The 25,541-nt window shown below is 43.1% G+C and overlaps 1 protein-coding gene across 3 annotated transcripts; it reads left to right on the top strand.

The window, feature by feature from the left end:
- The first annotated feature begins 3,387 nt into the window (after positions 1-3,387).
- sugt1 (SGT1 homolog, MIS12 kinetochore complex assembly cochaperone) lies at positions 3,388-24,740 on the top strand. 3 transcript variants are annotated; one of them, XM_038963699.1, is made up of 13 exons: positions 3,388-3,531; positions 3,623-3,668; positions 4,322-4,412; positions 4,677-4,746; positions 10,267-10,337; positions 11,249-11,302; positions 14,904-14,932; positions 15,673-15,695; positions 15,903-15,999; positions 19,266-19,373; positions 23,331-23,421; positions 23,622-23,794; positions 23,905-24,740. In XM_038963699.1, the coding sequence occupies exons 1-13, from the start codon at positions 3,518-3,520 to the stop codon at positions 24,004-24,006; spliced, it is 969 nt and encodes a 322-aa protein (XP_038819627.1). In that variant the 5' UTR covers positions 3,388-3,517; the 3' UTR covers positions 24,007-24,740. The 3 variants fall into 3 exon arrangements, with proteins under 3 accessions (XP_038819627.1, XP_038819625.1, XP_038819626.1); XM_038963697.1 differs by having other exon boundaries at positions 3,389-3,531; positions 3,620-3,668; XM_038963698.1 differs by having other exon boundaries at positions 3,390-3,531; positions 3,620-3,668; positions 15,676-15,695.
- The last annotated feature ends 801 nt before the right edge of the window (positions 24,741-25,541 follow it).

Genomic DNA, 25,541 nt, shown 5'->3' on the forward strand with positions numbered 1-25,541 from the left:
GGGTCCTGTCCTCACAGGCCGTCAGCCTGGTGAAGGTTCAGTTAGGGTCTAAATCAAATCAAATAGTTTTGGTCACATGCACATAAACTCAGCAAAAAAAGAAACATCCCTTTTTCAGGACCCTGTCTTTCAAAGATAATTCGTAAAAATCCAAATAACTTCACAGATCTTCATTGTAAAGGGTTTAAACACTGTTTCCCATGCTTGTTCAATGAACCATAAACAATTAATGACCATGCACCTGTGGAACGGTCGTTAAGACACAGCTTACAGACGGTAGGCAATTAAGGTCACAGTTATGAAAACTTAGGACACTAAAGACTGACTCTGAAAAACACCAAAGAAAGATGCCCAGGGTCCCTGCTAATCTGCGTGAATGTGCCTTAGGCATGCTGCAAGGAGGCATGAGGACTGCAGATGTGTCCAGGGCAATAAATTGCAATGTCCGTACTGTGAGACGCCTAAGACAGCGCTACAGGGAGACAGGACGGACAGCTGATCGTCCTCGCAGTGGCAGACCACGTGTAACAACACCTGCACAGGATCGGTACATCCGAACATCACACCTGCGGGACAGGTACAGGATGGCAACAACAACTGCCTGAGTTACACCAGGAACGCACAATCCCTCCATCAGTGCTCAGACTGTTCGCAATAGGCTGACAGAGGCTGGACTGAGGGCTTGTAGGCCTGTTGTAAGGCAGGTCCTCATCAGACATCACCGGCAACAACATCACCTATGGGCACAAACCCACCGTCGCTGGACCAGACAAGACTGGCAAAAAGGGCTCTTCACTGATGAGCAGTGGTTTTGTTTCACCAGGGGTGATGGTCGGATTTGCGTTTATCGTCGAAGGAATGAGCTTTACACCGAGGCCTGTACTCTGGAGCGGGATAGATTTGGAGGTGGAGGGTCCATCATGATCTGGGGCGGTGTGTCACAGCATCATCAGACTGAGCTTGTTGTCATTGCAGGCAATCTCAACTCTGTGCATTACAGGGAAGACATCCTCCTACCTCATGTGGTACCCTTCCTGCAGGCTCATCCTGACATGGCCAGCATGACAATGCCACCAGCCATACTGCTTGTTCTGTGCGTGATTTCCTGCAAGACAGGAATGTCAGTGTTCTGCCATGGCCAGCAAAGAGCCCGGATCTCAATCCCATTGAGCACGTCTGGGACCTGTTGGATCGGAGGGTGAGGGCTAGGGCCATTCCCCCCAGAAATGTCCGGGAACTTGCAGGTGCCTTGGTGAAAGAGTGAGGTAACATCTCACAGCAAGAACTGGCAAATCTGGTGCAGTCCATGAGGAGGAGATGCACTGCAGTACTTAATGCAGCTGGTGGCCAAACCAGATACTGACTGTTACTTTTGATTTTGACCCCCCCTTTGTTCAGGGACACATTATTCAATTTCTGTTAGTCACATGTCTGTGGAACTTGCTCAATTTATGTCTCAGTTGTTAAATCTTGTTTTGTTCATACAAATATTTACACATGTTACGTTTGCTGAAAATTAAAGTTGACAGTGAGAGGACGTTTCTTTTTTGCTGAGTTTATTTAGAAGATGTTATTGCGGGTGTAGCGAAATGCTTGTGTTCCTAGCTCCAACAGTGCAGCAGTATCTAATCATTCACAACAATACACAAATCTAAAAGTAAAATAATAGAATTTAGAAATATATAAATATTAGGATGAGCAATGTCATAGTGGCATTGACTGAAATACAGTATAATAGAATACAGTATATACATATGAGATGAGTAAATCAGTATGTAACATTATGAGATGAGTAAAGCAGTATGTAAGCATTATTAAAGTGAATAGTGCTCCATTATTAAAGTGGCCAGTGATTTTATGTCTATATTTATATAGGGCAGCAGCCTCTAATGTGCAGGGTTGAGTAGCTGGGTTGTACCTGGCTAGTGATGGCTATTTAACAGTCTGATGGCCTTGAGATAGAAGCTGTTTTTCAGTCTCTCTGTCCTAGCTTTGATGCACCTGTACTGACTTCGCCTTCTGGATGATAGCGGGGTGATCAGGCCGTGGCTCGGGTGGTTGATGTCCTTGATGATCTTTTTGGCCTTCCTGTGACATCGGGTGCTATAGGTGTCCTGGAGGGCAGGCAGTGTGCCCTGGTGATGCGTTGGGCAGACCGTACCACCCTCTGGAGAGCCCTGTGGTTGCGGGCGGTGCAGTTGCCGTACCAGGTGGTGATACATCCCGACAAGATGCTCTCAATTGTGCATCTGTAAAGGTTTCCGAGGGTCTTAGGGGCCAAGCCACATTTCTTCAGCCTCCTACTTGCGCCTACATATTGTACAGACAAGCGCCTACTTCACCACACTGTCTGTGTGGGTGGACCATTTCAGATTGTCAGTGATGTGTACGCCGTGGAATGGGGAATGGGGTGGTGTATATAGGGCTCCCGAGTGGCGCAGCAGTCTAAGGCACTGCATCTTAGTGCTAGATGTGTCACTACGGACCCTGGTTTGATTCCAGACTGTATCACAACTGGCCGTGATTGGGAGTCCCATAGGGCGGCGCACAATTGTCCCAGGGTCGTCCGGATTAGGGTTTGGCCGGGGTAGGCTGTCATTGTAAAATAATAAATAATAAAAAATAATATAGGTGGAATGGGGTGGTGATTTGTATCTTTATGAAATAGTGGTGTATTGGGTGTAGGGTTAGTTTTTTGGGTCCTTTTTCCCTTTCCTTTTTTAAGTTTGTATCACAAAATGTAACGTGATTGACCACACACTACCGCACAATAGGTGGCGGCATGCACAAACAAAATGTGCGAACGCCATAATACCGAAGAAGAAGCAGCAGCAGCAACTGCGCCTACCCAGCTGACCGTTGACAGGCCCGCACGGCGCATGCCTACTACACTGTGCTCCAATCCACTCACTGCACCACAGATAGAACAATGAGACAGATATTTCACTGGATGTTTAAATGTGAAGCATCCGCTTTGCCTTTCCACTCACTACCAATATGGTAGTGACAGGAAGCCAGAAGATGGAACGAGATGGATTTTGGTCGACATTCGGCAAATGTTCTCATCGATTAAACATTTGATCTCAATACAGGTTTATGTTCCCAAAACTAGAATATGTTATGAACAGAGTGGATTAAGTTTAGCAAACTTTACCCTTTGCAAAAGTTTTTAAAAATCGCGTTGTTTAGGAGTGCTATGGGGAATAGTTATTGCACACGCGCGCTTCACATAGCTTGTGTTCCCTAACGGAAATATGCAGATGATGCTAGAACGCACCAATAGGATCTCGCTCGTTCGTGCTTGGCTCTGCTTGTTCTGCCCACTTGGGCTCATTTGTTCCCATTGGAAATGACAGGCAGTGGTCTATCTTGGTTTACTTATACACATCTTTGACTGAACTATAGCGCAAGAGTTTAGGCTCCATTCTCCAGCATAGTTTCGTTTTCTGATTCCCATCTAGAACTTTCCAGCTAGCTAGTCTCTGCTCTTTCTCCCACTGACAACACTTCTAGCCCCATGGCATCCGAACGGCAAGTATATGAGCTACATTTTCGAGTATTTTGTCATAAATGTTTACTTATTCAAGAGGCTAACGTTAGCTTTGTTTTCTCGTTTTAGCAGTTTCCCCGATAGCTTCATAGACGAGAACCCACAGAAAGCTATCGAGGTAAACAACGGCTAGCTGGCTGTCAAACTAGAAAGAAAATATAAACACGTTTTATTGAAAGTAAATTGCATTATTCTTACTAGCTAAAGTTGCCATGGGTTTGGAAATGTTTTCAATAACTCTAACTAGATAGTTAACTAGATAGCCAGCCCCGAAAAGTGTATAGCTAGCTAACTAGCTAATCTTGTGCTAACTTTAGAAACTAATCTAACGAGAGAGCCAGTTAAGTTAGCCACACTATCGAACTCTTTTGGTCTGAAACGACGTACTCCCATTAGTTGCTCAACTCCAGCAGTAGTGATATAGCTAGCTACTAGTATATGTGTACCGTCACAGGAGCTAGTTAGCTTCTTGGTTGTATCTTGTTGCACTAGCTAGCCAGTTAAGCTAATGTTAGCATAGCTAGCTAACTGGCTAACCACCTGCCATACTGTGTGCATCAACATGTCTTGATTGTTGCTAACCACCTTACTAATGTAAGACAAAGAAGATTGTGTGCAGAAAGCCAAGTTAAATAGTTGGGAACATAAAAATGTATCTAAACAATAGTCAGCCTTAGCTAGTGGTCATAAACATGTTTTTTTCAATGTCTTGTCAATTCAATTGACCCCAAGTTTGCCCATTTGATGTATGTCACCGTCATTTTCCCCTAGGAACTTAATGAAGCATTGGAAGTAAACTCGGACAATTCAGAATGGTTCTGCCAACGAGCCTATGCCCACCTCCAACTGAAAAACTACAGCTGTAAGTCTCTTATCCAAACCCCCCCCCCCCCCCCCCCCCCCACAAGTACTGAAAAACTGATATCAGTCAGACAAACCTTAATCCTCCATTGACAAACTACAGCTCTAACCCTTGACTAACCTACCTAGCTTTACTGATTTTCTGAAAGTGGTGATTTGTAGAATGATTTTAATTCAAGTGACTGGCATATGTTAGTTCCCTCATGTTGTCTTTGCTACAGAAACTTGAGCTATGTTTCTCATCTGAGTATATCTGTTTCTACAGGTGCTGTCGATGATGCCAAGAAAGCCCAGCAGCTCAACCCCAGTCTTGCTCTTGCCTTCATGAGAACAGGGTATGTGTGCAGAAGGAGCGTAGCTAGGGCACTGCATTTCAAACAGTCAGAAATAATCAAATTAATTCAGGGCTTGTAAAATTATGCCTAGGCTAACTGTAAGACCCACTACCAGGGCGGCAGGTAGCCTAACGGAGCGTTGGGCCGTAACCGAAAGGTCGCTGGTTCGAATACCAGAGTCATCAAGGTGAAAATTCTGTGTCCTCGTGTAAGGCATTTAACCCTAATTTGCTCCAGGGACTCCGTACTACTGTGGCTGACCATATTCAGTGTATGTGACAATAAAGCGTATATACTATACCAGTCAAAAGTTTGGACACACCTACTCATTCGAGAGTTTTTATTTGTACTATTTTCTACATTGTAGTATAATAGCGAAGACATCAAAACTATGAATTAACACATGGAATCATGTAGTAACCAAAAAAGTGTTAAACAAATCAAAATATATTTTAGAATCTAAGTAGCTACCCTTTGCCTTGACAGCTTTGCACACGCTTGGCATTCTCTCAACCAGCTTCATGAGGTAGTCACCTGGAATGCATTTCAATTAACAGGTGTGCCTTGTTAATTTGTGGAATTTATTTTCTTAATGTGTTCGATTTGTTTAACACTTTTTTGGGGGGGTTACTACATGATTCCATATGTGTTATTTCATAGTTCTGTAGAAAATAGTAAAAATATAGAAAAACCCTTGAATGAGTAGGTGTGTCCAAACTTTTGACTGGTACTGTATATATCATTTACGTTATCAAAATGGTTTAACCAGATTTTTTGCAATAATCACTGGCCTGTCTTTCAAGTCTATGAAAATGCACTTTTTGTAACAAATTGAACCATGCATAATGCACATCCACATCCACTAATAAGGACAGCAATGTCTCACGCATAAGACCACCTGCTAGTGAGTAGCCAGCAATTTTGATATTTAAAGTCTCCAACTTGAATCTATTTGCTTGCTAACAAGGTAGAACAATTGAACTGTGGCGGACAGCCTCCTGTCCGTCTCAAACTGTTTGAGCACTTTGTTTAGATGTTGAAATCAAGTGGATTACCAAGATAAATATATGCTTATTTCTCAGAATGAGAATTAATGGCTAATTCCTTATATAAATGTGTCTTCTTATGCTCAATGCACATTTATAAAACACAGACTAGACAGCACATAACACTCTGGCTAAATTGCTGGTAGCGGTACTGCAATTCTGTGCGCATCAAACAAAGGATTCATTTTCCACAATCATGTTCATTGATACTCCCGTCTTAGTAGGGTCTGCTCTGTTCTAAAATTGGGAGTTGAGACAAGGGGTATCGTTACAAAGGTTAAGTTATCCTCTTTTACAGTAAAATGTCTCAATGTGTTTTGGTGTCCATATGACCGATTTAAAAAAAAAAATATATATATATATATATATAATAATAAAATATAAAAATACAATTTTAAATGTATGTTGGACCAAACCTCAAATGCAAATAAAGCAGTCATCCTCATAGTCATTTAAATCAACAGTGACAGAAATAGTCAGACGTTCCCCCCCCAGAAAACACAAGCTGCCAAAATAAATGCATGTCAATTCAGATCGATTAACATTGTTTGACAGGTGTCATGGGCTAGACTTTAATGTTGGGTGATATCAAATTAATTTGATTTTAATTCATGTTTTAGCACGATATTCCAAAATTCTGCAAGAATCAAGGTTTTAATATCTTTTGTTTGTTTCTATGAGCGTGTCGTTTTGGTCTCGTCTACTTTGCTCCTTCTGTGCACCTTGCCCCTCGCACACAGACAAGCCCCTCCCCCACCACTCACAACAAACGAAAGATCACCTTCTTCCTCTCTGACAACAGTTTCCCAACTAGTTATCTTCATACTGAGATCCCGTTAACGGGATCGATATGACAGCCGCCAGTGAAAGTGCAGGGCACCAAATTCAAACAACAGAAATCTCATAATTAAAATTCCTCAAACATACAAGTATTTTACACCATTTTAAAGATAAACTTGTTAATCCCACCACAGTGTCCGATTTTCAAAAAGGCTTTACGACGAAAGCACACCATCTGATGATGTTAGGTCAGTACCTAGTCACAGAAAAACACAGCCATTTTTCCAGCCAAAGAGAGGAGTCACAAAAAGCAGAAATATAGATAAAATGAATCACTAACCTTTGATCTTCATCAGATGACACTCATAGGACTTCATGTTACACAATACATGTGTGTTTTGTTCGATAATTTATATAGAAAAATCTCAGTTTACATTGGCGTGTTATTTTCAGTAATGTTTTGCTTCCAAAACATCTGGTGATTTTGCAGAGAGCCACATCAATTTACAGAAATCCTCATAATAAACATTGATTAAAGATACAAGTGTAATGCATGGAACTTTAGATCCACTTCTCCTTAATGCAGCCGCTGTGTCAGATTTCAAAAAAGCTTTACTGAAAAAGCACACCATGCTACAATCTGAGTACAGCGCTCAGAGACCAAAACAATCCATATAGATACCCACCCTGTTGTGGAGTCAACAGAAGTCAGAAATAGCATTATAAATATTAACTTACCTTTGATGATCTTCATCAGAATGCACTCCCAGGAATACCAGTTCTACAATAAATGTTTGTTTTGTTCGATAAAGTCCATCATTTATGTCCAAATACCTCCTTTTTGTTCGCGCGTTTAGTTCACATCCAAATTCACGACGCGCAGGCCAGACAAAGTCGAAAAATTCCATTACAGTTCGTAGAAACATGTCAAACGATGTATAGAATCAATCTTTAGGATGTTTTTAACAAATCTTCAATAATGTTTCAACCTGAGAATTCCTTTGTTTTTAGAAAGGAAAAGGAACGCAGCTAACTCTCACGGGCGTGAGCCTGACTGAGCTCATGGCATTCTGCCAGACCTCTTAGTCAATCAGCTCTTATTCTCTTCTCCTTCACAGTAAAAGCCTAAAACAAGGTTCTAAAGACTGTTGACATCTAGTGGAAGCCTTAGGAAGTGCAATATGACCCCATAGACACTGTATGTTGGATAGGCAAGGACTTGAAAACCTACAAACCTCAGATTTCCCACTTCCTTGTTGGATTTATTCTCAGGTTTTTGCCTGCCATATGAGTTCTGTTATACTCACAGACATCATTCAAACAGTTTTAGAAACTTCAGAGTGTTTTCTATCCAATTCTACTAATAATATGCATATCTTTGCTTCTGGGCCTGAGTAGCAGGCAGTTTACTCTGGGCACCTTATTCATCCAAGCTACTCAATACTGCCCCCAGCCATAAGAAGTTAAAGATGTTTTCAGAACACTAAGCACTGTTGTTGAACCTTTTACAGAAATGTGATGCGTTTTTCCTAATAAATCAGAAAATCCATTTGGTTAAACTCAACTCCACGTCTCCCTTATATCAGGGGTCTTCAGACTTTTCTTGATCAGGGACCCCATCATAGTTTAGCAAAAACATATTTTTTTCAAGTCTTGTCTTATCAGGTGAATGATGATCCACATTCTAGAATGAATAGATTTGCTACATAGTTTTTCGTTGTTTTGACCTCCCCACATTATAATTGAATGAGAATGTGTAAACTCTAATATAGCCTATTAGCTAGAAAGGTAACTCCAAACACATTTTCCCCAAGCGCAGCTGTTTAGGTGGTTAAAGTTTAGCCGTGTGTTGGCAAAAATGTATGTCAAAGTCAAGAAAGCTTACCGGCGGCCGCAGTGGTAGCCTATTCGCGGGTGCTTTTTCAAGGCCTGTGTCAGATACTCCAGTGAGTGTAGTTGGCTCAATATTAATCTTTGAGAAATAATGTAATATTTTGTTCTATTGCTAGGGATATTCATAAAAACATTAAAGTAAAAATTACTTTTTATACAGTGCATTTGGAAAGTATTCAAACCCCTTGACTTTTTCCACATTTTGTTGTTACAGCCTTATTCTAACATGTTTTAAATAAATACACATTCTCATCAATCTACACAAAATACCCCGTAATGGCAAAGCAAAAGCATGTTGTTTTTTAGAAATTTTTGCAAATGTATATTAAAAAAACGATTTATTTACGTAAGTATTCAGACCCTTTACTCAATTGAGCTCAGGTGCATCCTGTTTCCATTGATTGTCCTTGATGTTTCTTGATTGGAGTCCACCTGTAGTAAATTGAATTTATTGAACATGATTTGGAAAGGCACACACCTGTCTTTATAAGGTCCCACAGTTGACAGTGCATGTCAGAGCAAAAACCAAGCCACGAGGTCGAAGGAATTGTCCGTAGAGCTTCGAGACAGGATTGTGTCGAGGCACAGATCTGGGGAAGGGTACCAAAAAATGTATGTAGCATTGAAGGTCCCTAAGAACACAGTGGCCTTATCATTCTTAAATGGAAGAAGTTTAGGACCACCAAGACTCTTCCTAGAGCTGGCCGCACGTCCAAACTGAGCAATCGGGGAAGAAGGGCCTTGAGGGAGGTGACCAAGAACCCGATGGTCACTTTGACAGAGCTCCAGAGTTCCTCTGTGGAGATGGGAGAACCTTCCAGAAGGACCACCATCTCTGCAGCACTCCACCAATCAGGCCTTTATGGTAGAGTGGCCAGACGGAAGTCACTCCTCAGTAAAAGGCACATGACAGCCCGCTTGTAGTTTGCCACAAGAAACAAGATTCTCTGGTCTGATGAAACCAAGATTGAACTCTTTGGCCTGAATGCCAAGCATCACGCCTGGAGGAAACCTGGCACCATCCCTATGGTGAAGCATGGTGGTAGCAGCATCATGCTGTGGGCATGTTTTTCAGCGGCAGGAACTGGGAGACTAGTCAGGATCGAGGGAAAGATGAACAGAGCAAAGTACAGAGAGATCCTTGATGAAAACCTGCTCCAGAGCGCTCAGGACCTCAGACTGGGGCGAAGGTTCACCTTCCAACAGGACAACAACCCTAAGCACACTGCCAAGGCAACGCAGGAGTGGCTTTGGGAGAGACCTGAAAATAGCTGTACAGCGACGCTCCCCATCCAACCTGACAGAGCTTGAGAGGATCTGCAGAGAAGAATAGGAGAAACTCACCAAATACAGGTGTGCCAAGCTTGTAGCGTCATACCCAAGAAGACACAAGGCTGTAATTGTTGCCAAAGGTACTTCAACTGAGTAAAGGATCTGAATACTTATGTAAATGTGATATTTCAGTTTTTTTTATATATACATTTGAAAAATATTCTAAGCTTTTTTTTGCTTTTGTCATTATGGGCTATTGTGTGTAGATAGATGAGGGGGGGGGGGGGGGGACGATGTCATCAATTTTAGAATAAGGCTGTAACGTAACAATGTAGAAAATGTCCGTCTGAATACTTTCCGAATGCACTGTATATATTTACATTTTTTCGCTGGCCCCGTGCAGTACCTGGCCGCGGACCACCGATTTGAAAACCACTGCCTTATATGTCAAACTTAAATTGGTTGTCAGTTTTCCCCAGGTTTTTTTGTTGTTCTGCTTCTGATAACATCCCTGTCTCCCTCCCTGCAGAATGGCAGAGTTCCACCTGAACCACTTCGAGTCGGCACATGCTGCCTTCACTCAGGGACACAGCCTGGACGGTGAGGTCTGCTGAGGGGACCTGTGAAGCACCTACCACCTAGACACCTCCTTTAACCTTACCCACTTAATCCCAAAATGGACTGCTAGCCCATATCCTTAGACATTTGATGTATATCTAAAAGCTAAAGATATTATTGGTAATATAAATATAGTAACAGCCCTTGGCCTCTGATATGTTAGGTCAGTGGTATTCTGTTTTTTTTCAGTGGGGACCCCATTTCCTTTCAGCCAAAAGTTTTGGGGACACCATTTATTTATTTTTTGCAAGAATTTCTTGTGACCCCAGCCCTAATCGAATGACAACCTTCAAATCGATACATTTTCATATCTTATCAAAATGAAAAGAAACCAATACATACATTCATACCTTGAACACACCAGCAGTGTTTTTTTTGCGTAAAATGGTACGCAGCATCTGGATTTGTGTGCAACAAAAGTTCAACATTCACCTTCTGTTACCATTTCTGTCAAGCAGCCTACGCATACAGTTCGATGCATACGTTCGAGTTATCCAACGTATGCACCACACTGCAAGGCAAACGCAGCGTTCCATTGGAAATGAATGTACTTCTGGTGTACCATGACGCTGTCGGTGTGATCGAGGCATTACTCAATATTTAATTTCTAATTCTAATTATTTTTATATATTAAAAAAAACATGTATATTGTCCCATACAATAATCTGTTATTTTAATCTGTACTATTAAATATTTATTCGATTGGGGTCACCAAAAGTAGACTTTTTTTAATACTTCTGGGTTAGGTGAAATATTAGACATATTGCTTATCTTGTCTGTTTGAATCTACAGAAGTCTGTGGCTACGGGTATATTTGTGATTCCTCAGTGGAGTTGTGTTCAAACTGGTTGAGATTGTCTGAACCCTAAGTGTGTTCTCCCTATGCTCCACAGGCTCTGATAACACTTTCCAAATGTGGATCAAACGCTGTGAGGAGATGATGGAGAGTAAGTAGGGTCTGCTTTCGTACCTCAAACTCCATAATGAAAATAAGTCCCTGACTTTGTGCAATCCGGGTCACGTTTTATAAAAACATAAATAATAATCTAAATAACGTAAACTCACCCCATTCCGTATAAATGTGCGCAACCGCAACATTCAAACGAGGATACAAAGAAAACTAATGGGACTGTAGCAACTGTGTTGACTTCAAAGTCGGGGGTGTGAACTAGGTTTCTATTCAAGCGTTGATCGACATGGTAATGGCTCTATAGTATTGGAGAAAAGTTGAAAAAACGGACCCTCCGTTACATCGTGACGTGTCATGTCGTAACGTACAGCACGCATAAAGCAACTGTTTCTGTCTTACAATCTCTCTCCACCAGGTGTAGCACTTCTCTCATCGTTTAAAAACAAGAAATGGACAGTGACGGGGGTAAGGGGGGATACCTAGTCGTTTTTTGCGTCATCATTGCATGCGATCATCATTCTCAAAGCCGCTGTTTACTTCTAAGATCACTTTAGCACCGCCCTAAAAACCAGATTCAAATTCGACACAAACCTTCAAATAGGTATGTAATGACACATTATTATATAAACTCTTTATAGTGTTTTATTTACATTTTAAAGGTGATAAGTTGGACAGATCGAGTGAAAAAAAGCAATTTTCCCACACAACATCTCTCCTTCTCACTATCACGCATTAGTTTCGCTTCACCCACCCTCCATTTTTAAAAAGACCTGACGGGGCTCATTGCCTGCTTGAATTATGCAGAAACAGGCAGAGTTTAGGTAATGTAATTGATAATGTTGGAAAGGGGAGAAATTGTGCTTTACAATGGTATTGACATTACAGTTGATCTGGAAGTATTACGTTTTTGGGGCGCTAAAATAAGGGCAATTGTATGGACCAAGGCGATTTACGAGTTTACGTGAGTTTACGTTACTGTGTATGCAGTTGAAGTCGGAAGTTTACATACACCTTAGCCAAACACATTTAAGCTCAGTTTTACACAATTCCTGACATTTAATCCTAGTAAAAATTTCCTGTCTTAGGTCAGAAAAGGATCACCACTTTATTTTAAGAATGTGAAATGTTAGAATAATGGTAGAGAATAATTTATTTCAGCTTTTATTTCTTTCATCACATTCCCAGTGGGTCAGAAGTTTACATACACTCAATAAGTATTTGGTAGCATTGCCTTTACATTTTTTAACTTGGGTCAAATGTTTCAGGTAGCCTTCCACAAGCTTCCCACAGTGAATGGGTGAATTTTGGCTCATTCCTCCTGACAGAGCTGGTGTAACTGAGTCAGGTTTGTAGGCCTCCTTGCTCGACACTTTTTTAGTTTTGCCCACAAATTTTATATGGGATTGAGGTCAGGGATGTGTGATGGCCACTCCAATACCTTGACTTTGTTGTCCTTAAGCCTTTTTCGCTGATTTACTTTTGATTTTCCCATGATGTCAAGCAAAGAGGCACTGAGTTTGAAGGTAGGCCTTGAAATCCATCCGCAGGTACACCTCCAATTGACTCAAATGATGTCAATTAGCCTGTCAGAAGCTTCTAGAGCCATGACATTCTCTGGAATTTTCCAAGCTGTTTAAAGGCACAATCAACTTAGTGTATGTAAACTTCTGACCTACTGGAATTGTGATACAGTGAAATAATCTGTAAACAATTGTTGGAAAAATTACTTGTCATGCACAAAGTAGATGTCCTATCCGACTTGCCAAAACTATAATTTGTTAACGACATTTTGAGGAGTGGTTGAAAAATGACTTTGAATGACTCCAACCTAAGTGTATGTAAACTTCTGAGCTGACAATTATAATCAATCAATTAGACAGCGAAGCAAACATTTGTGAATTTGGCTCTATACTCCAGAATTTTGGATTTGAGATCAGATGTTTCATGAGGCGACACTACAGAATGTCACCTTTTATTTGAGGGTATTGGCAAACTTTGATGTTGTACTGTTTTGAAATGAGAATTATGTATGCATCTTGTGCCCCTATTTGAATACTTAAAAAAAAAAAAAAAATGGGGGGGACAAATTCAGTTCAAATTCATCAAAAATTGCTCTGCCATTTCCCAGATGCTAAAATTCTGATACTAATTTCAGTTTGACAAAACAAGCAAGTATAGTGTAGAGAATCATTGTACCATCTACAGTTCTGTGAAATATTGTTTGAAGTTAATGTACTGAAAGAAAAACAAAACCTAAGAACGGGATGCATAGAAATAGTGCACATAGAATAGATCTACTGCTTAGACTTGCTTTCAATGAGTGACAGATCTATAAAAATTCTATATGAATTTGGTTGAGTCGCCCAAAAAGTTACATATTGCAGCTTTAAAGTAGTCAAGCATTTAGTATTTGGTCCCATATTCCTAGTACGCAATGACTACATCACACCTGTGACTCTATAGCCTTGTCGGATGCATTTGCAGGTTGTTTTCGTTGTTAGATTATGTTTTGCCTAATACAAACTGAAAAATGTATTGTCACTTTTATTGTAAATGAGAATAGATGTTTCTGAACACTTCATTAATGTGGGTGCTACCTCGATTATGGATAATCATGAATGAGTTGTGAATAATGAGAAAGTTAGAGGTCATAACCCTCCATAAATGCTGACCTCCCCTGGTATTGGTATAAAAAAATAATGGGGTGGGGGGTTATGTACTGTCACCTCGTGAAACATTTGATCTCAAATCCAAAATGCTGGTGATTTCAGCTTCACTGTTGAAATAGAGGTTGGAGATGCATTCCCCTCCCTATCTAAACTCTACCCCTGTACTATCTAAACTCTACCCCTGTACTAGCTAAACTCTTTGTTAGAGAATATGTGTGTGGTTGTCATCGTCTGAGGGTTTAAATTGAACCTGTTTGAATCGCATTAATAATTTAGGTTTCTCTGCCTCAGATCAAACCCGGTAAACATCCAAACACACACGCATCCATTGCGTGTTGGGCTCGCATTCTAAACCACCCATGCATACCAAAATACAGACGCACGCACATACAGATGTATAATACATATTCAAACCGATTCAAAAGCACATTCAATTCACGCACATTGTTGCACAAGTGCACCAACACACACCTCAGTCCAACGTTGCCATACCCTGGCCTTACCCTGTGAGTTCCCTCCCGTCTCTTTCATGTGTGAAGTGACAGTGTTTACCGCTAGGCGCTTCAGCTTGACGCCCCCACACATCAAAACGGGGTGTGCATATGGTGATATCACACACACACACCCCGCTCCCCCTCCCCGTTTCCCTTTTCAAACGCGACCTCATTTAGACAACATTAATACTCCGTCTCATCCCTGCCCTCTTCCCCTTTTCTCTCCTCTTTACTTTTCTCTCCTTCTCCCTCCCCCTCTACTGGCCTCCCTCTGCCACCTCCCTCTCTAATGAAAGCAGTGAATAATGTAACAGACATAACTGGTAAATACAGATCAGGCCTGTTTAGCCTCAGAGGGTAAACAAACTGCCTCTGAGATCTCACAGGGATGTGTGTGTGTGTTTTTTCTGGCCTGTTAATCTATGAGTAAGTGGAAACTGGCTGACTATACTATTCCTTTTCCTCTCCTTTGCAGTGGCCAATCAGAATGGAAAGGAGAACAAGGTAAGTGCTAATGACCACTTTGGACATTCCTACCATTATTCTATGTCCACAGTAGAGATGGAAAGAGGCCTCGTCTTTATCTGTTCCATTATGCCATCTGTGACAGCCTCAATGGCGCGGCCCAAGCGATCTCCATTTTGAGGTAGTACATTTTCTTCCTCACGATTGGCTGATCCCTCCTGATGACCCGTTGGACATGACTCCCAACAGGGTCACCAGGAGGGATCAGCCAATGAAGTTGGAAGTCCCACCCAGTTCACGACATTCAAATGGTGGAAGCCCTCCATTGCGCTGCCCAATGCCAAAACAGCCTTTTGGCCACTAGAGGCCTCTATCATTCTTTATGATGTCCACATACCTTTAGACCACATGTGCCAACCTCATTCCATGGGAGGGCTGAGTGTCTGAGGGTTTTCGCTCCTCCCTTGTACTTAATTCAACGAAATAAGGTCGCTAATTAGTAAGGATCTCCCCTCACCTGGTTGTCTCTCTTAATTGAAAGGTAAAAACAAAAACCCGCGGACACTCGGCCCTGAATGGAAAGAGGTTGACACCCCTGCCTTCTGGCTTTCAGTTCCACTCTCCGCCTCATGGGGGCAATGTTACACTCAGTATTTCAGACCGTATTCTGTCTGGTCTAAAGGCCTAAGCTCATCATAAAATCTTTCTCTTTTTCTCACTTGTTTTGTGTGTTTGTTTAAACTTTCTCTCTCTCTTCCTGGGATGACTGGATGCCCCAGCAGACACCGACGCCACACATTAAGTAAGTACAGTTCATGCTGAGTCGCAAATGGCACCATTTTCTCTACTTAGTGCACTACATTTGGAATACTTATGGCCCTGGTCAAAAGTAGTGTACTATATTGGGAATAGGGTGCCATTTGGGATGTGTGCAGGAAGGTGTGCAGGAAGGTGGATAACTTGTTCCTACTCTTCAGGGGCAACCTGTACTAAGTGTTTATGTCCTCAGGCATGACTGGTACCAGACAGAGTCTCAGGTCATCGTCACCATCATGGTGAAAAATGTGCCTAAGGATGGGGTCAACATCAACTTTGACGAGAGACAGGTACACACCCTCTCTCTCACACACACACACACACACACACACACACACACAGAGAAGTCAGTGTAAGAAGCTCTTGAGGAGAGAGCATGACAGTTCTAAACTGTCAGAAGTGCTGCCAGAGTATCAGCTGCCCAGTACTGTAGTCACTGGGGAAGCCAACTCTAGACATGTCTATTTCTCATCTTATTTACACTGACTTTAAAAAATATAAACTCAACATGTAATGTCTTGGTTTCATGAGCTGAAATAATAGATCCCAGAAATGTTCCATACGCACATAAAAGCTTATTTCTCTCAAATGTTGTGCATTAATGAGTACATCCCAATTAGTGAGCATTTCTCCATTGCCAAGATAATCCATCCAACTGACAGGTGTGGCATATAAAAAGGCTGATGAGGATTATGGAATGACAGAGGAAAGGCGGGGGAGTCGTCTTCCCAGAGGTGGGGTGTGGGGGTAGATTAGTAACGATGGGAGGTTGTTAGGCTTGGGCGGTATCCAGAGTTTCTCTCATCCCATGATTTACAGTATTACCGGCATAGCACTTTTCTTGCTAAAAAGGCAAGAAAAGTCTATTACCACAATGCTATCAATATTAGCACAAACTAATAGCAAAATCACATAGATGCTAATAAGCGGGGAAAATGTAAACTAATTGCAAAGACAAGCAAATCAGCTCATAAAGTTATACAAGAATAGCTAGTGAATGTCATTTTCGGGCAGTGTGGACATTTTACAAGTGAAAGTGATCGAGAGAAATTGTGCAAATGAACAAAGTTGTGATGCATGCTTTTCTGAAGGAAGTGCAGCATGTGAACATAGAAGAGAAGAACAGAGGGGGGAAAACACTAGTAGGAAGCACAGGGGGGGAAAAATGGCAACTGTGCGCCACACAACAGACTCGCTGATATATGTGCTATGGACCCACCTGCTTCCGCTTTCTCCCATTGTGCTATTTACAAACAAACATGTGACTGGTTCAACTGTTCTAGGGGAACTATGGTAAGCTCCATAATGTGACCTGTGAAATGAAGAACGCAATCTGCTTTATCTCTTAACGTATTGCAGAAGTTGACTGCAGGTATTAACTTAAACAGTAGCTACATATTAAAATGTATTGGAAAAATAGTTTTGACAGTATTGAAAAGCCATCCTGTGGCGCTTTCCAATACCCCAGTGTACCGCCCTAGCCTAGTTGTTCTCTCTGCTGAGGTCCCCCTACAGGAGAGCAGCTCTCTCTGATACACACAGAGATGCCCGATTTCCAGTTCCACATCTCGTTCCCTTCCTTTGCCCTCACCCACTCTTTCTGTTGTTCTGAGAATAGTAGGGGAGGTGTTATTAGGGCTAATGAGATAGCTAGGGGGCTTGCCCTCCAGATGATCTATGGCAGGGATGCCATCAGGGGTACGCCAAATAAAAATGTCACTTTTTAAAATTAGAAATTAAAAATTTGGTATTTTCCAACATTTGGGTGAGATTTTTTTATCTTCTCATCGGAGTAGCCTCGTTTCACTGGCAAAAGAATACAATTAAACCATCTAGTGTTCAGCGAAATAACACAATGTCAAATCCAGGTAGCCTAGTCAAATAATTAACATCCAATTGCATTAACCGTTACTCTCACTGGAATTCCACTAACGGTCCGTATGTAGCCAAACGTAGCTGCTGCTCATGTTGGTATCTGTACTGATGGCTCAAAAGCCATGACAGGGAGACAAAGTGAAGTGGGCAATCGCGCGCAAGCAGTTTCTCCCGACACCACTTGGGTACACTGCAGCATCCACCGAGAGGCTCTTGCTGCCAAAGGAATGCCTGACAGCTTGAAAGACGTTTTGAACACTACAGTGAAAATGGTTATCTTTGTTAAAGCAAGGCCCCTGAACTTGTGTATTTTCTGCACTATGCAATGATATGGGCAGCGACCATTTTACAACATACCGAAGTGCGCTGGTTATCAAGGGGCAAAGTATTGATACGTTTTTTTTAAATTGAGAGACGAGCTTGGTTTTCTTTACTGACCATAATTTTCACTTGTCTGACCACTTGCATGATGACGAGTTTCTCACACGACTGGCCTATCTGGGTGATGTTTTTTCTCAGCTGAATGATCTGAATCTAGGATTACAGAGACTCCGCAACTATATTCAATGTGCAGGACAAAATTGAGGCTATGATTCAGGAGTTGGAACTCTTCTCTGTCTGTATTAACAAGGACAACACACAGGTCTTTCCATCATTGTATGATATTTTTGTGTGCAAATGAACTCAAGCTTACGGACAATGTCAAATGTGATATAGCGAACCACCTGAGTGAGTTGGGTGTGGATTTACGCAGGTACTTTCCCGAAACGAATGACACAAACAACTGGATTCGTTATCCCTTTCATGCCCTGCTTCCAGTCCACTTACCGATATCTGAACAAGAGAGCCTCTTCGAAATTGCAACAAACAGCTCTGTGAAAATGTAATTTTTATCAGAAGCCACTGCCAGATTTCTGGATTGGGCTGCGCTCAGAGTATCCTGCCTTGGCAATCGCCCTGTTCAGACACTGATGCCCTTTGCAACCACGTACCTATGTGAGAGTGGATTCTCAGTCTTTACTAGCATGAACACTAAATACAGGCACAAACTGTGTGTGGAAAATGATTTAAGACTGAGACTCTCCAATACAACCCAACATTGCAGAGTTATGTGCATCCTTTCAAGCACACCCTTCTCATTAACCTGTGGTGAGTTATTCACAATTTGATGAACAAATAAGGTTTTATATGTAAAATTATTGATTATTATTTGTGCCCTGGTCCTATAAGAGCTCTTTGTCACTTCCCACGAGCCGGGTTGTGACAACACACTCATTCTTAAGTTTAATAAATGTGTGTGTGGCAGGCCTACAATGATGGCAAAAAAACAACATTTGAGAGTGCGCTGACCGTGGTGCTAGAGGGGGTACGCAGCTGGAGGTTGAATGTTTGTAGGTGTATGGGACTATTAAAAAGTTTGGGAACCACTGCTGTAAGGGGTATCACACACTCACTCCCTTTGGGCCCAGCTATGCCCCCAGGGGTGCCTGTAAGCTCAGATCTAGGAACAGTTTACTCTCCCCGAGTCTAAATCCTCAATCGAAGAAAGAAAGCCCAACTGATCTAAGACCAGCACTAAAACACCCTCGGGGTGAATTTGAACAAACATCCTATCCCCAATCCTCTATAATGGTCTGCAGTGGAGGATGTGTGTGTGTGTAATGTGTGATTCTATCTGTAGTTGTCGGCGGTGGTGAAACTTCCGTCGGGGGGGGACTTCAGCCTGAACATGAACCTGCTGCATCCCATCGTCCCCCAACACAGCACCTTCAAGGTCCTCTCCACTAAGGTAATACTCCATACTCCTCGGCCTATCAGAAATGTCATATCATTTGCCTCAAGAACTGAGAAAATGTACCCACTGTTGAAATGTGTGTAAAACCACAGTCCTCAAGGTTATATGCAGTCCCCAGGAACCCTTAGACATGTGATTAAACACAGCAGGTTAACCAGAGAATGACCAGACTGGAATGTGATAATTAACCATTAGTGGAGCAGAAAGACTGGGAGGAGGAGAAACCTCTTTAATACAGCCCTGACTGGGTCAACACACACACACTAGAACTCTGCCCTGTGAGAATTAACAAGCTCTGCAGTTGTAACTAATTATGGCCAATAATGAGTGGGAAGGGCACTTCTTATTGTACACAAATGAGTGAGTATGTAGTGTATAGTAATTAGTGCGTAGGCATCTCTCCGTGCTTATTCTTACTCACTCCCACTTTATTATGTTGGAACCGACATAGAAGCCTGTGGTCAATCCTTCAGAATGTGAAAATGCACTATTGTTATTGTGTATTAATGACAAACTTGAAAAGGTCTCTGTATCCATTTCAAGCTTGTGTCACACATGCAATGAGTGTGACTGTTTTGAAACGAAGTGTGTGTGTGTGCGAGAGACTCATCCTGTGCGTGTGTACATGTGAGAGAGGCACTCAGCTCATCCATCTAGTGTGCGTTGGGAATCTGGGGATGGGTGCAGCCTGTTGGGACTCGTTTGGGGCATGAGGTGCTCAGTCTAACGAGACGGTGGGACATGCCACACACACGGCACAACAGCGGGAGGGTTGACAGAGACACGAGTGAGGAGATGATTTGGTAGTCCGACAGACGTGCAGCCTCTAGCTAAGCAGAGAGTAAAGGAGATGGCGGGACACAGAGGGAGAGGAGGAATAGAATATAGTGAGGTAGAGAAGAGGTTATTGCTGAGTTCCTGCCAGCCAATGCTAAAACTAGTTTCCACCCTCGAGAGGACGTAGCCCCTCTCCGTACTCCCATACATACACTCACTCACAGTTCGCCATGGCAACATCAGGCACTGCATACCAGAGGTGCACGTGTGTTGAAGCTCAAACAAAGACCCAGTCTTAGAATAGGAAGAGGAGGGGAAAAGAGGGGCAGATGACTGCCTAAGACACACACACACAGGTTGTCATCGGACCTGGGTTCAAATGCATGTCTATTTTGTTATTTAAATACTTATGTGTATTTGAGTATATTCCGATAATGTGGCCCGACTCAACTACTTCTGTTGGAAGTATTTAAAAAATAATTTCCTATAAATAGCCTACTGTTTGAAAGTGTTTTAAAATACTTTTTTCAAATGCCTGGGTTATATCCATGGGAATGTATTTGAGCATTTTCAAATTCTTTCTACATTCCAAAATTCAACTACTTGTCTTTTTTTTTTTTATGGTCGTCCAACACGCACTGCGAACATGCACACAAACTTAATCTTGTGCGTAATACACACACACACACACACACACACACACACACACGGAGTCAGTCTTAAAGGAAGAGAAGGGGATGGAGTTTGGGGAGGGAGAGAAGTGAGTTTAGGCCCCCTCCACTCCCACAAAGCCCTGTCTGTTCCCTGGTCCACAGGGCTCCACAGGCTCTCATGGTCCTACACACACACACACAGAAATATAGAGAATGTACACATGTAAAACACACTATCGCTTACTGTATATGTATACACAGTATTCACACTCAAACATGACATGAGGACAAATGCGCACACTAAACACATCAGTCGATGGTTGCATTCCTTTCCACTAGGCACACTGAGAGACCTGATCTCTGAACAGGTGAACTGTGTTCAGTTATTGTGAGAGAGCACGCACGCGAGGAAGTGTGCTGAGATTATTTGACGCTTCTCTGACTTCATTTTAGCCGTGCAGCATCCTGGTATGAGCAAGCGTCACAGAGACCCACCAGAAGAGACCCGGGCCAAACCTGTCCCTAACTAACTACTCTCTGTGTGAGTCCAAGGGCTTTGCACTAGTCAGACTAACGACACCAACTGCAGTACTCACTGTGTTTTTTCCCTTTCCCAATGGTGGTTTACTTTCACAGCTTTCTTCAGAGGACACTTAGGAAGGGATACTAGGCTGTACTATGCACAGTTGCGCGTACAGGAAACACACCTAACACTCTTGTGCCGTCTTCACGTGATATTGGTAATGCTTGGTCCTGTGTGTGTGTGTGTCGTGCACACACGCACTCGTCAGTGCTACCCTCTCTGACCTCCCGTCGTCGGCTATGAGGCATTCTAACCCGCGGGGTCGCCATGACAACAGGGAGCCAATTACACACCAGAGTGTTTGATCAGAACGGAAGGGTAAACACGCACGCGCACGCACACTCGCTCTGCTCCAAACTCCTCTCGTCTCTGTGAATAGATAACATACAGCCTCCCTCTGTAATTTCCATGCCTGTCAGCCTCCCTCGCCAGACTGTTCCTATTTTTATTTATTTATTTGTTAAGTTGCTTTTTAAAATCTTCTCTGCTGTAATCTAAAGTAGGGGCTACTTTGTGAAGGGCTGAGATGGGAGACTCTTTGTATGTGGATTTGTATGTGGAGGGCAGAGGGGAGGGGGCGTGTGTGTGTGTGTGCATATGTTGTATAAGACCGGGGCGGGTGAGTGTAGGACAGGGGGGACTTCGGTGGGGGTAAGAGCACGTGGGACTGGTGACATGGGACACAACTCCCCCTCTGAGAGACTGACAGGCATGTGTGTGTGTGTGTTGCTCAGTATGGCCCCTGGGAGCTGTGGGTGGTGGTCCTGTATGTGACGGTGCTGTCACATCCCTTTAAGACCCAGCCCCTCGCCTGCCACGTCCCTTTAACACGCAGAGACACAGATGTGGCAGCAGATTAATGTTGTATAGCCCCCCAGCACACACTCTGCATGGGCACAGACTGCATCAGTTATCACCACACTCACTCACTCTCTGTGTGCACATAAGAGTATAAAAACCTCCCTGCCACTGCAAGGGGTCTGTGTGTCTCTGCCTCGTCTCCCAGCCCATTCCCCTACACTGTACACGAAGGTTGACTAGGTCGGTGTCTGCAGACAGATGTTGGTTGTCAATATTCAATAGAGAAGGGCGCCATGTGAACATCAGTTAAGCATGGGTCATTGTTGAGCATTCAGTCCTAAGATTTGAGGTGTTTAGTCTTGGGTTAGTATTGAGCTCATCTATTAGTCGTGTGTGTGTGTGAGCAAGCCTCTTGATGCTCTGGCGTCTGCTCCTGACACGTTCATGAATGAAACATCCCTTAACTCAACAGAGCAGAAATTTTATTTTAATTGCGTCGACATGCCAGCGCATCCCCCCCCCCCCCCCCACAACTCTGTCAAACTTTGTCTCTAAACACACATGCTCTCTCTCTGCGCACACACACACTTAAATACATACACACACACACAAGATGACGGGGGGGGGGGGTACTGGAGAACTCGGCAGCTTAAGTGTCCCACTGGTATGAGGCCTGTCACTGCAGCTCGCATGTGGTGGCGGCTGTCCTCTCTTCTCGTCTCCTCTCCTCCGACGTAATGATCTGTCCAGAAATGTGTGTTCCTGCCACTGGTCGACAGACAGATAGCTCTCACCCACCCCCACACACAAACAAACGTACGTTGAGCTGATCTGATCACACACTCTCCGGCCCCTTGAGCTGACAGATGTCTCGTTAGCACTCTCTGTCAGGAAGATTTGGGAGTGAGCTGTGCCCCCGCATATCACTGTCTCTCTCTGCCGTGAGCTGATCCCACCATTAGAAGAGACTGGTGAGCGCTGAGCTACCGTCTTCTGATCTCATGTGTTGAGCCCTATATAGACGTGACGATAACTAAAGACATTGGCTTCGCTCTCTCTCTCTCCTTGCTCTCCACGCCCTCTTCCTCCACTCTCCTCTCTCTTTCTCCCTCTCTAACCCCCTTCTCTTTTTCTCAGGTGGAAATCAAAATGAAGAAGACGGAGGGGATCAGGTGGGAGAAACTGGAGGGTGAAGGACAGGAGCCCAGCGTCAAACACTTCACCCCCAGTGAGTACCTCTGTATCTCACGCACACACAGTTTCCTCTGCTCTCTCTCCTTTACACATATACCAGCCATACCGCTAAACAAATACATTTAACTGTTTTTTTTTTACAGCATTTAGTTTGTACTACTGAAAGCCCCCTCTCCTGTGTTGACCAGTACCCATGGTAACCCTCTCTCCCTCTAAACATGTGTTCCTGTTCAGACCAGTACCCATCTTCGTCCCACTCCAGCCGTAACTGGGACAAGGTGGTGGTGGACATCAGTGAGGAGGAGAAGAAGGAGAAACTGGAGGGAGACGCAGCGCTCAACAAACTCTTCCAACAGATCTACGGGGACGGCACCGACGAGGTCAAACGGGCCATGAACAAGTCCTTTGTGAGTGTCTTTATATATATATATACACACACACTTGCACACGGAGAGAAACTGAGAGATGTAGTTTTATTTTTTTGCACTATCACTGACTTACACTCCTCCCCCTGTAGATGGAGTCAGGTGGTACAGTCCTGAGCACCAACTGGACGGACGTGGGGAAGAGAACGGTGGAGATGAGCCCTCCAGACGACGTGGAGTTTAAGAAATACTGAAGAACCAGAGGGGTGTCTCTCTCGCTCTCTCTGTACTACACAGTCCTACGCTCAAATGGACCGCCCCATATCTCCTCTACCCCAACACCACCACCACCCCACACACACACACACACTCCTCATCCCAGGCAGTCTGTCAATATTGCTTTCTCCCGGCCAACTCTCGTTCTCTCTCTGCCTCCGATGGACGTCCACCTTATTCGCCAAAACCCACCTTTTCCAACACCTCCCCCTTCCAGTCTGTCTGTCAATATTGGTTTTTAGAGCTTTGGTGATTCTCAGCAGCAATCCAGAAACCACTATTTACCCTCCATTAAACCATTCTCACACTCTATGAAGACTGTCATAGATATATCAAACTGTTTTTCCTAGAAACAGTAGGAATCATCCTCATGGTCAGTTCTGGCTGTTTGATGGTTAACCTGGTTAAAGGTGGTGATGAGTTGAAACGGAAACCCTTTTCACCTCTTCTTGTCTCCGCAATGGCCGGTTCTTGTTTTCAAAGCCTGTTGTTTTTCTGGGGTGGGTTGGAGGTTGGAAATGTTTCTATCGCCTCATTCACTGCTTTTATGAAAAATGAAACCCCTTTTTTCCCCTGTACACTCGTAGAATAATTTCTTTTTCCACATCAGCAGCAATACAGTCATGAAATGGAAGTCTGGAGTCTTAATTTCCTTTTCCTCAATGTGATTCAAACTTCAATGTAAATAAATGATTTATTTTCTGGATCACAATTTTGAGTTTTGCTGTGTTTAGTGTTGAGACCTGAAGAAAGCTTGCATCACCAATCCCAAACACGCTTATCGTACTGTTTTGATCTACTGTATTAGAGAAGGCATAGACCTCATCCTCACACACGCTCCGCTTCTCTCTGCTACGAGTGGGCGTTGCGTAAAAGAAGCACGGGAGCATTAATATGCATTTGCCTGCCTGCTATCCGCATCATCAGCTCTCACACCTAGTTAAGTTTTATATTCATACTCACTCACACACCCCTTCCTCGCTGAGTTGTGTTAGATGCATTGCACGTCGTTTCATCTCTCGTGACAATCAAAATCTGTTTGTGGCTTCGGATATAACTGCATCGCACACACACACGCGCTGCCCCCTCCCATACCCCTGCCTGGAGCTGCTCTCCTGACATCAAAAGGAGCTAAGCACTTTGCATCGTGGGTAAGATCAGAGCGTGATGGCTGCGTAGTCTTTTAGGCTCATTATAGCCACCCAGACCTCTCAAACTCTGCTGCGCTCCAGTTTTTTACCTTATTGATCAACTACTGTATTTTGTATAAACTCCAGTGTGTGTTTGCATGTACATACGGCTGCTTGTGTAAGTGTGCCTGCATGCGTACTGTATGTATAGTATCATTGATCTCGGCTGTTGAACCATAACATGCAGTAGACTCATTTGCTTTGCACAGTATGAATTGTCTTATCTTTTGAGGTCAGTACATTAGTGAACTAATGCGCTACTATGATCTAGTGATGCAAAAATGATGCGTTTATATGATTACTTAAAATACCATTTATTCATT

This window comes from Salvelinus namaycush, chromosome 25, assembly GCF_016432855.1.
Source record: "Salvelinus namaycush isolate Seneca chromosome 25, SaNama_1.0, whole genome shotgun sequence".
In the NCBI taxonomy this organism is placed as follows: Eukaryota; Metazoa; Chordata; class Actinopteri; order Salmoniformes; family Salmonidae; genus Salvelinus; species Salvelinus namaycush.

Excerpts from the sequence above, each read along its gene's own strand:
- sugt1 (XM_038963697.1), top strand. Across the intron at positions 11,303-14,903 it reads CTGTGAGGAGATGATGGAGA|TGGCCAATCAGAATGGAAAG; the intron begins GTAAGTAGGGTC and ends TCTCCTTTGCAG. Across the intron at positions 15,696-15,902 it reads ACACCGACGCCACACATTAA|GCATGACTGGTACCAGACAG; the intron begins GTAAGTACAGTT and ends TTATGTCCTCAG.